This window comes from Eptesicus fuscus, chromosome 1, assembly GCF_027574615.1.
Source record: "Eptesicus fuscus isolate TK198812 chromosome 1, DD_ASM_mEF_20220401, whole genome shotgun sequence".
Lineage (NCBI taxonomy): Eukaryota > Metazoa > Chordata > Mammalia > Chiroptera > Vespertilionidae > Eptesicus > Eptesicus fuscus.
In genome coordinates, this window is record NC_072473.1 from 54,599,191 (window position 1) to 54,611,316 (window position 12,126).

Below are 12,126 nucleotides of genomic sequence, written 5' to 3' on the forward strand. Positions count from 1 at the left end.
CCAGAACCACCACAAACGTGAGTAATGTTTTAGGCTACACATGACTAGGCAATAGGAATTTTTCAGTTCCATTGTAACGTTATGGTACCATGTCATATAGTAGTTCGTCATTGACTGAAGCATGCAGTGCATAACTGTACACCTAGGACTTAGGCCTCACTGTTCAATCAAATGGATACAAGTCCCTAACACGTCCTGGCAGGCAAATTGTGTGAGGATAGGGCCTATTTTTTTTTTAACATCAGGGGAAAGAGGAATTTAGTAGCTGAATTTTCACAAACATTTGTACGCTCCATGGTTTAGGAGCGTACACATAGGGAAAGGGTGAGCTGGACTCAGATGCAGAGTATGAATTGCTGAATCACAGTGTTAACACCAAGATTTTTTTAATGACATATATTCAATCATATCACTCTCCTTAAAATATCGGTAATAATTTATTTTGGTAAGAGCAAAATGTTGTACTCAATACATAACTTATTATTTAAATTTGTCATCTCTTTTTTTTAAAAAAAATGTTCTTATTGATTTTTAGAGAGAGGGAGAGGGAGAGAAACATCAATGTGAAAGAGAAACATCAATTGGCTGCCTCCCGCATGCACCCCCACCAGGGATTTAGCCTGCAACCGGGGCATTTTCCTTGATTGAGAATCAAACTGGCAATCTTTAAGTGCATGGAACAATGCTCAACCAATTGAGCTACACCGACCAGGGCTCATGCCATCTCTTTCAAACTTCTACCTGTATATTAATATACATCATATATGAGAATAGTAGTGTGTAAATTGTTAAAGAGAAAACCACAGAAAACAAGATGGCGGCATAGGTAAACACCTGAACTTGCTGCCTCTCACAACAACTTCAAAACTACAACTAAAAGACAAAATGGACATCATCCAGAACCACAGGAAGGCTGGCTAAGTGGAAATTCTACAACTAGAAGTGAAGAGAAAAGCACACTGAGACTCACAGGAGCTTCGGAAGTAAAGTGCAAAGGTACGGAGACGCGCGTGGAGAGGGCTGGCAACTGAGTATGCGGCTGGCTTTTTCAATCCGGAGGGAGACCCAAGCTCCCAACTACTCTGAACTCCAGTTCTGGGCAAGACTCTGGGGACCCAGACTCATACCGGGAGAAACTGGACTGTCTGGCAGCGGGCGGAACTCGAGGGCGGCTTTCTCTCAGAGGTGCTTGCAGTGATTACCAAGGGACACTGAGACCCGAGGGCCTCTTAGGGCAGGGCTGACGGGAAGCCATTGCTGTTTGCCCTGAGACTCTGCCCCATCCAAGCTGTGAGCAGAGGCTTTTGCATATGAATGGCCTGGTCCTTTGAAATCTAAACTTGCCTAACAAACTGCAGCTGAGTCAGAGAGACCCAGAACATCCAAAAGAAGGCCCAAGGCCCCACAGCAGCTTGCATTGCTTCACAGCTGGGCCTCATCTGGGCACCTCCAAAACCCAAACAAAGAAGAGGAATCTGCAAATCTCTCCATAGATCCTGCTGGGTGGCCTCAGGCAGAGGCTAAATTAGCACCTCGTTGGAGATCCAAGAGCCAGTGTACCCAGGGGTCAGAGTAGTACCATCCAGATTACAACTCCTCAGATCCATAAGGGACACACTCAGGGGACAGACTCAGTGAGCACCAAAGCCCCACTGAAGCAAGTCTTGTCTCATAAGGGTGTCTCCAGCACAGAACTCCCGTAGTAGACACAGCTGATACTCACAGCCAATTGGCCTAGAGGTCAATTCCTCCCAGTGATATCTACAACAATCAAGGGTTAACTACAACAAGACTGTGCACATAGCCCACAAAGGGGTGCACCAAGAGTGTCCACCTCAGGTAACTGGGGAGGCCACGCCACTGGGCCCTATAGGACACCTAGCACACAAAGCCACTCTATCAACTCAGGGAAACAGCCAAAATGCGGAGACATATAAACAGGTCACAAATGAAAGAAATGGAGGAAAGCAAACTACTGGATATAGAGTTCAAAACCACGGTTATAAGGTTTTTCAATAATTTTCTAGAAAAGGGCGATAAATTTAGTGAGACCTTTGAGGATATGAAAACGGACCAACTAGAAATTAAACATACACTGACTGAAATAAAAAATAATATACAGAGATCCAACAGCAGACTAGAGGATCCCAAGAATCAAGTCAAAGATTTGAAATACAAAGAAGCAAAAAACACCCAACCAGAAAAGCAAAAAGAAAAAAGAATCCAAAAATATGAAGATAGTGTAAGGAGCCTCTGGGACAACTTCAAGCGTACCAACATCCGAACTATGGGGGTGCCAGGAGAGAGAGCAAGATACTGAAAACCTATTTGAAGAAATAATGACAAAACTTCCCCAACCTGGTGAAAGAAATAGACTTACAAGTCCAGGAAGCGCAGAGAACCCCAAACAAAAGGAACCTAAAGAGGACCACACCAAGACACATCATAATTAAAATGCCAAGAGCAAAAGACAAAGAGAGAATCTTAAAAGCAGCAAGAGAAAAACAGTTAGTTACCTACAAAGGAGCACCCATATGATTGTCAGCTGATTTCTCAAGAGAAACTCTGCAGGCCAGAAGTGAGTGGCAATAAATATTCAAAGTGATGAATAGCAAGAACCTACAACCAAGATTCCAAGATTACTCTACCCAGCAAAGCTATCATTCAGAATTGAAGGTCAGATAAAGAGCTTCACAGATAAGAAAAAGCTAAAGGAGTTCATCAACACCAAACCAGTATTATATGAAATGCTGAAAGGTATTCTTTAAGAAGAGGAAGAAGAGCCAGAACCGGTTTGGCTCAGTGGATAGAGCGTCGGTCTGCGGACTGAAAGGTCCCAGGTTCGATTCCGGTCAAGGGCATGTACATTGGTTGCGGGCACATCCCCGGTGGGGGGTGTGCAGGAGGCAGCTGGTCGATGTTTCTCTCTCATCGATGTTTCTAGCTCTCTATCCCTCTTCCTTCCTCTCTGTAAAAAATCAATAAAAATATATTTTTAAAAAAAGTGTTTTAAAAAAAAAATAAGAAGAGGAAGAAGAGGAAAAAGGTAAAGATAAAAATTATGAACAACAAATACATATCTATCAACAAGTGAATCTAAAAATCAAGTGAATAAAAAATCTGATGAACAAACTGGTGAATATAATAGAATCAGGGGCATAGAAAGGGAGTGGACTGACAATTCTGCGGGGGAAAGGGGTGTAGGGGGTGCAGGAAGAGACTAGACAAAAATCGTACACCTATGGATGAGGACAGTGGTGGGGGGAGTAAGGGCAGAGGGTGGGGTGGGAACCAGATGGAGGGGAGCTATGGGGGGAAAAAAGAGGAACAATTGTAATAATCTGAATAATAAAGATTTATTTAAAAAATAAAATGGGAAAAAAAGAAATTAACCAAGTAACTTATATGCATTACCTATGGACACAGACAATAGGGTGGTGAAGGCCTGGTGTGCGGTGGGAACTGGGTGGAGGGAGGTAGTGGGGGAAGGGTAAGGGGGGAGGGAGATATCTGTAATACTCTCAACAATAAAGGTTTCAAAAAATAAAAACCAACAACAAAATAAAATAAAAATATCATCCACCATCACCAAAAATAAAAAAGAGAGAAAACCACAGGCCCCAAATGGCATCACTTGTACTAAAGCCCATGATACCAAACCTAGACTTAATACCTGACCTAATTGAAGTTATTTTTTTAATATATATGGATTCGTGCACATTGAAAGGAAATTCATTAGAGGGTGGCTGGAGGGGCGGGACTGGGCGAGACAGGCCGGACATGCCCTGGAGCCAACCTCCTGCAGTCCCTCCAGGCCGGCCTCACCTGGGGCAGCACCGGGCTCAAAGGGCGTCTATGAAGTGAGCAGGGGTCCCTCCTGCACATGGGGTCCCTCGGCCTGGCCTGGGATCAGGCCAAAACTGGCTCTCCGACATCCCCCAAGGCCGTGGTCGGCAAACTGCGGCTCACGAGCCACATGCAGCTCTTTGGCCCCTTGAGTGTGGCTCTTCCACAAAATACCACGGCCTGGGCGAGTCTATTTTGAAGAAGTGGCATTAGAAGAAGTTTAAGTTTAAAAAATTTGGCTCTCAAAAGAAATTTCAATCGTACTGTTGATATTTGGCTGTTGACTAATGAGTTTGCTGACCACTGCCCCAAGGGGTCCCAGATTGCGAGAGGGCGGTTCTCTGGTGAGCACCCTGGAATTAGGCTCCTCCTCTCTGGTTCTGGGGTGCATCACATGAGAACTGCTGCTGCCAAGTAACCGCAACTTGGCAGCTCCTGCATTGAGCATCTGCCCTCTGGTGGTCATTGCATGTCATAGCTACTGGTCAGACGGTTGCTTAGCCTTTTATATACAGATTGATTTCAAAGAGGAAGGGAGAGGGAGATAGAAACATCAATGATGAGTGAGAATTACTGATCAGCTGCCTCATGCACACCCACTACTGGAGATCAAGCCTGCAACCCGGCATGTGCCCTTGACCAGAATCGAACCCGGGACCCTTCAGTCCACAGGCCAATGCCCTATCCACTGAGCCAAACTGGCCAGGGCTAAAGTTTTGACCTTCACCAGAAATGTAATCTTAATCACCCAGACTGGAATTTTCTGGTCAACATCAATGAGATAATCTGTCACAAGGGTCCTCTCCAACCCTCAAAGAGGCAATTTCCCCAAAATGATGATGTCCTGGTCTAAAAATCCATTTTTTCCCTTTTGCTAATAATTCCCCTTCTTCCTATAAAAATATTCCCTTTTGCAATCAAGAGACATGGTAGGTAACCCCTGAGTACCCTACTTGCTGTATACATACAATTTACAAGTAACTTTTATATATGTGTGTATGTGACATAAAAAATAAGTGGTCACCCAGCCGGTTGAACGAGGAGGTCACAGTTCAATTCTAGGTCAGGGCATATGCCTGGGTTGCAGGCTCAATCCTCAGTAGGGTACATGCAGGAGGCAGCCAATCAATGATTTTCTCTCATCATTTATCTTTCTATCTCTCTCTCCCTTCCTCTCTGAAATCAATAAACATGTATATTTTTAAAAATAAGTGGTCTTCATCCCTGGTTCCTGCCTGGCACTCAGCTCCTAAACCCTTTGAATCTGGGTTGTCTTTGGTATGCTAATGAGACCAGTGGCTGGGGGGGGGGGCTAAATAGCTTCAGATAGGGACTGGTTACTAAACAGACCAAAACAAAATTAGAGGTTTGGAAGTTGTAGCCCCTTCTCCTGGCCTCTGGGATAGGGAGAGGAGCTAGAGATTGAGTTACTTACCAATGGCCAATGATTTAAATAATCATGCCTATGTAATGAAGCCTTCATAAAAAAAAAAAAAAAAAAAACACCTAAAGCTTAGGAATGGCGAACACATCAAAGTGCTGGGAGTGTGGCAGTGCCCAGAGGGCATGGACACTTCACTCACCCTCTCCAGCCCCCATACCTTGCCCCATACATCTCTTCTGGAGTTGTATTCTTTATAAAAACAAGTAATAATAAGTAAACTGTTTTCCTGAGTTCTGTGAGCTGTTCTAGCTAATTATTGAACCTAAAGGAGCAATCATGGAAACTCTCAGTTTGTAGGCAAGTTGAACAGAAGTGTGAATAACATGAAGACGCAATACTAGCAACTGGCATCTGAAGTGAGGGCAGTTGTATGGGAATGTGCCCTTAAACCTGTAGAGTCTGATCCTAACTCCAAGTAGTGTCAGAATTGAGTTGAATGGTAGGACACCCAATTGGTGTCTGCAGAGAATTGGAGAACTGCTTGGTGTGAAAATTCCTAAACATTTGGTGTCAGAAGTGTGGCTATGATATATAGTATACTAGAGGCCCGGTGCACGAAATTCGTGCACGGGGGGCAGCAGGGAGGGCGTCCCTCAGCCTGGCCCGCACCCTCTCCAATCTGGAACCCCTCATGGGATAACCAGCAGTTGGACATCCCTCTCACAATTCAGAACTGCTGGCTCCTAACCGCTCACCTGCCTGCCTGATTGCCCCTAACTGCTTCTGCCTACCAGCCTGATTGTCCCTAACTGCTCCCCTGCTGGCTTGATTGCCCCTAACCACCTCTGCCTCGGCCCGCACCTGGTACCCAGGATTCCCTCCTCCAGCTGACCACAGGCATCCAGGATCCGGGCTTCCCTCCCTCTGGTCAGCCATAGGCGCCCAGGCGGCTTCGCCTGTGCGGCAGCTGCAAGTGCTGGCGCCCAGGACCGCAGGGTGGGCGGCTTCTTTGTCTCCCAGGCCACAGCCAGCCGCAGGTGCTGGTGCCCGGGACTGCAGGGTGGGCGGCTTCTCCATCTACCAGGCTGTAGCCAGCTGCAGGTGCTGGCACCTGGACCGCAGGGTGGGCGGCTTCTCTGTCTCCCAGGCCACAGCCAGCCGCAGTTACTGGTGCCCAGGACCGCAGGGTGGGTGGCTTCTCTGTCTCCCAGGCCACAGCCAGCCACAGGTGCTGGTGCCCAGGACCGCAGGGTGGGCTTGGGATCATGGGGCAGGCGGCTTCTTCATCTCCCAGGTCGCAGCCAGCCTCAGGCACTGAGGCCCGGTTTCTCAGTCTCCCCCAGGAGGTGGGGCAGGCGGACCTGAGGTTTCTGCTGCTGGCTGCAGCCTGGGATCACGGGGCAGGCGGCTTCTTCATCTCCCAGGCTGCAGCCAGCCTCAGGCACTGGCACCTGGTTTCTTGTCTCCTCCAGGACGTGGGGTGAACCGCTTCTCCAGCTGGCTGAGGCCTGAGATCACGGGGCAGGCAGCTTCCTGGTCTCCGTGGCTGCAGCCAGCCTCAGGCGCTGGAGCCCAGTTTCTCCGTCACCCCAGGACATGGGACGGGCGGACCTGAGGCTTCTGAGGCTGGCTGCAGCCTCGGGTCATGGGGCGGGCAGCTTCTTCGTCTCCCGGGCTGCAGCCAGCCTCAGGCGCTGGCGCCTGACTTCTCAGACTCCCAGAGACCGGGAGAGGCTGGGGGGCGGGGCTGCCGCCATGTTTTCAGTTTAATTGCATACTCACTCTGATAGGCTGGTGGGCGTGATGGTGGGCGTGGCTTGTGAGTGTAGCAGAGTGATGATTTGCATATTACTCTATTATTAGATAGGATTATATGGCTTTTCACTAGGTAACACACAGTTAAAAATCCATTTCACCCCTTACTATGCGATCTTGGGCAGGTTACAACCTCGAAGCATCTTAGTTTCCTCAATTAAAAAATGGAAATGCCACCCTTGACCTCAAAGATTATGGTAAAGATTAAACAAGAAACCTATGAAGAGTACCCAATACACAGAAGGTACTTGATAAATGCTAGTTTTCCTGCTCCAGTGACCAAATGCAGAGTATCCTACACTGCATTTGTTCCTGAGAAGGAACCAAACTTCTTTTCAGTATTAGTATATGTCAGAACACAGTTGGTGGTGAGAGAAGAATGATAAGTGGTTGGCAAAGTGACTCTAGGGTAGGGTACCAGTGATAAAGAATCCTTCTACTATAGTAAGCTGAGAGCATAGAATAGCAGATCTTAGGTTTGGAATACTAATGACAACCTCCTGCCTAAACTAAGGAGTTTGTATATGCATTTGCCAGAATCATCTCAGGAAAAGAAAGTGAACGGAAAACACTTGAGAAAAGTAACTTTAATTATCTTATCTGTATTGTGATATACAAAAGTGATCATTTTCAGAATAAAATTTAAAATGGCACAAAAAGATTTCTAGAAATAATATAGTTCTATTAAGTTTATAGAGTATGCCAAAAAGAATACCAGAATATATGTATGGGGGGGGGGGGCGGGCAGGAGAAGGGGGTAAAGGCAGAATTTATAAAAAAGTTAGAAACAAAAACTTGCCTTTTGAGATCTTTCTCACCTTAAGCATGAATGCTCCATAATTCCAAAGAACCCAATCTCATATTTAGTTTTGCTTTAAAATACAATAAACTGGTTATATTCTCAAGTTGTATTAAGTTGCTTATATAAACTTAAAGTCATGAGCATGACTTCAGGATCTGCACTTTTTATGTCAAGTGCTTTAACTAAACAGTTTAAGGCCTCCTGTATTTTCCCACATTCTTTCAATGCTTTTCCACGCATTACAAGAGTCTCATAGTCATTCACAGCCTCCACTGCCTTATCTTGAGGAGAATCAACCAACTCTCCACCAGACAAAGACCCAGGGTTACCAGGAGAGGTCTCCTGAGCTGCAGCACCAGACTTAGGTGTACTTAACCAGCTGGACTTACTTTCTGAAGACAATGTTTCTCTGAAAGTTTCCTCTTCTGTACCCTCTGAGGCACTGCCACTGCTTTCCTCAGCTCCTTCCTCCAGAGAATCTTCAGCTACCTTTGCTTCACTGCTGTATTCAAGTCTTTCCTCCATATCCTCTACATGGTCTAAAACTACATTAATAAGAGACCTCCTAGAAGCCAGGGATCTTCTAGAGTTTATAGACTTATTTATACTACCAGGTATTTTAGGTGAAAAGAACCTTCCAGGTGGACTCATGTCATTTTTGGGAGTTGAAGCATCAAACTGTTTTACAGATAAGAACTGAAGGGGAGATGTGCTGAATGGATTTGTGTTTGAAGTATCTTTAAAAGTATCATGTTCATCTTCACCATCTGAAACGATCCTTCTAGTTTTACTTTTGACTCTCAAATTAACTACTACTTCTGACTCATCGTCTTTCTCAGAAAGATCCATACTGAGACCTGCTTTGCTATGCACAAACTCTGCTCTAGAATTAGCTGCAGAGCCACACAAGCTATTTTCTTTCACAACATGCTCCAAAGACTGACTGGAAGGATTTTGTCCATTGTCTGCAGAGTCTTCCAAGAAAAGATTGAAATCACACACATACTGTGGTGAAGATTCTAAAAGTTCCTCTTCTAACGTGGCCTCATTTGCATGAGCATCCTGCAGGGCACTGTGGGCTGCTGACAAGAAATCATCACCTATTTTAATAACATATGCATCTGATGCTGTATTTTTATTTTCATCTGTTATGGGATTAGTGGGCCAGGGATTACACTGCTGTAAAATCTCATCATCCTTTACTTCATTTATATTTGGCCCAAGATCAGCTCTAACAGATTTGCTAAATAAATAATTAAAACTTTGCAGAGGGTTCTCTTGCAGTGCCTCTCGTGTAGTCCCCTCTTGTGATGCCTCTTTTTGTAGAGTCATTCCCAATAAAGAATCAGTCCAAATTTCTTCTACACTTCCACACCCCTTGGGTAACGTAGCTATAAAGTCAGCATCAAATGTGCTTTCATGTGGTTGCCTACCATCTTGTACAATGGTAACATTCGTTTTTACATTGGAAAGATAGTATTTCTCACTCTCTTCAGGCAGATCATCAATGATTACACTTGCCATTTGGGAACTGATTTCTTCTTCCTGGGTATAATGAGTAGTTAGAAGAGGTGAAGGCTGAGGCTGTGGTTTATTCACTTCAGGGCATTTCTCCTTTGTTTGAGAAGGAATTACAGGTTCTCTCAGCCAGATCCCCTCATTTCTAGTTCTTTGTCTTTCCATTAAGAGCTCTGTATTTTGAGACTCAGATTCAACAAGGAATTGAGCTTTCTGAACCCTTTGTTGAATATAGTGAGATTCTTCTATCACATCAAGCTCTTCTTTAACAGATAGGTCATGTGTGTACATCAAATCATGGTCTGAGATTCCAACTATCCCTAAAGAGTGCAGGTAGGCAATATGTTCATCTAGTTTCTTATCAGATCTCCTCTGAGCAGCATGCAAAGACTGAAGCTGCAACTGGGTTACGGAGTTCTGAAAATCCTCGATTGTGAAGAGCTCTCTTAATTCTTGTTTACTAAAATATCGGAAAGGGTTCTTCTTATCACCAGTAGTTTGTCTTACTAAAGACTCCTTGAAAACCTGTCTTCTGTATATTTTTTCCTCTACAGTTCCACAAGTGATTAACCTATAAACCACAACATTTTCTTTTTGTCCAATTCTGTGAACTCTATCCACAGCTTGAGCATCAGTTGCAGGATTCCAGCTAGGGTCATAAATGACCACTCTGGTTGCTGCAGTTAATGTTAAGCCAACACCACCTACTTGAGTGGTAAGCAGAAAGACGGAGTAATCTTTATTCTGCTGGAATAAGTTAATTCTTTTTTCTCGTTCCACAAGATGAGTAATTGTTCCATCGATTCGCAATATCTTAAAGTGCCTATTCTTTAGAAGGCGTTCAATGATGTTTAGAATTTGTCTTGACTGGGAAAACACCAGAGTCTGATGCCCTTCATCTCGCAGTCTCTTAAGGAGGTCCATTAGAAATATCATTTTTCCAGATTCTTTCATCAGTGTATCATCAGTTATTTGGTCAATATGAATATGGTCCACATCTGAGGAATCTTCCCCTTCACTTTCATCTTCAGCAGAGAATCTGACAGCCCCTAGATTCAGCAAATGACAAGCCCTTGCAGAGAGCAGCCTAGGATGATCACACAGCTTCTTTAAGATGCCTAACTCAGCCAAAGGTGAGCGTGTCTCCATTAACAACTCCTTGATATGATCTAGAGACACGAATTTCCTGTATATTTCTTCTTGTAAAGGTACAAGACGTATCCAAATAATTAAATCATTTTTTCTGGAAAGGGAAGGCATTTCATAACTGGCATTAACATCTAGATTCTTTTTACTAAGTCTGACCTCTGCGTTGCTTGACTTTTTCTTCTGTACTTCTTCTTTAGTCCTCCTGAGAAAATAGGGTTTTATGATTGCCATTAAGTTTTCAGATATTTTCAGTCCCAAGGCTTTTTCCCCTGCAGTAGCATCCTTCTCTCTTGCTCTAGTAATAGGATTTTCATACTCTATTTTAAAAGTTTTTAATGTTCCTAGCAGGGACCCTTGACAAGCAAAATCAAACAGGGACCACAGTTCTTGTAAATTATTCTGGATTGGGGTTCCGGTGAGGAGAATGCGATTACTGGCAGGGACAGCACGAGCACATATTGCTGACTTAGTAGATGAAGATTTTATTTTATGTGCTTCATCAAGTATGACATAGTCCCACACAAACTCTTGGCCATTCAAGGTTGAAAGTTGCTGCCAATTATTGATTAACATTTGGTATGTAGTGATAATTACACCATTCCTTTGCTGAATCCGACTGAGGTTTCTGGCACGTTCATCCTTACTAGGGCCATGAAAGGTTTTGACTCTCATTCCTGGAGTCCACTTGACAAATTCTTTTACCCATGTGCTAATAAGACTGGTTGGCATGATCAGCAGCACATGATTCACAAGTGAAGCATCAAACATACCGGAAAGGAAAGCGATGATTTGAACAGTCTTCCCTAATCCCATATCATCTGCCAAGATACCACCTTTTCTTCCATCCCTATATAGACTATATAGGAAAGCTACACCTTCCTTCTGGTGCTCAAATAGTTGGTTGTGCAGTTCTCGATACAGCAGCAGGCCAGAGTTGCACACATCTGTGAATTCATCATCTCCATCTGCCAACTCCTCCAAGGCTTCCTGTAGTTTTTGGATTCTGCTCATCACCTTTTCATTGGGAAAAATGTCCTTTGCTAAATTGAAAAGTTTAAATGCTTCTTCCAGATCTCCATTCTTAGTTGCTTCTTTGGCCTCTTTCACGTATCTATTTAAAAAATTAAAGATATATATTAACATTAGAAAGAAAGGAAATAGTTTGAACATTCAGTCTAAGAATACTTTAGAGTCCATTTTGGAATCAAAACTGCACTTGGGCTTTTAATATCCTCAATTCAGGATGCGAAAGATTAGCACAGAAGACGCCCATGAAAGCTGGCATTACTTAAGACACAAATATCCACCAGACACTGCCAGCAACACCTTCAGGCACTAGTTGTGGGAAATGTATGTGCAAAGGTTATTGGTTCCACAATATTAAAAAAAAATTGCCACCTGTAAGAAGAACGGAGTGATATTTTTTTTTTGTAAAATCAACCAACCAACCTATACTATATTGTGGGAGCATGGAAACAGGAAAGTTACATGGACACTTCTCAGGCCTTATTTTTCTGGAACTATGTGATGCATTTGACACTAATGATCATTCCCCTCCTTAAAATTCCCTTCCGATATATTCCTTCTGGTTCACCCCCACAAGCACCACTAC

At 44.0% G+C, this 12,126-nt stretch overlaps 1 protein-coding gene across 1 annotated transcript; it reads right to left on the reverse strand.

Annotated features, from left to right (window-relative positions):
- Positions 1-7,946: 7,946 nt before the first annotated feature.
- On the reverse strand, positions 7,947-11,342 carry ERCC6L (ERCC excision repair 6 like, spindle assembly checkpoint helicase). The gene has a single exon (XM_028134051.2). It carries the CDS (start codon positions 11,325-11,327, stop codon positions 7,947-7,949), a length of 3,381 nt encoding a protein of 1,126 aa, XP_027989852.2. The 5' UTR covers positions 11,328-11,342.
- Positions 11,343-12,126: the final 784 nt, after the last annotated feature.

Coding starts and splice junctions, on each gene's coding strand:
- ERCC6L (XM_028134051.2), bottom strand. CDS start 11,327: ATGGGATTAGGGAAGACTGTTCAAATCATCGCTTTCCTTTCCGGTATG.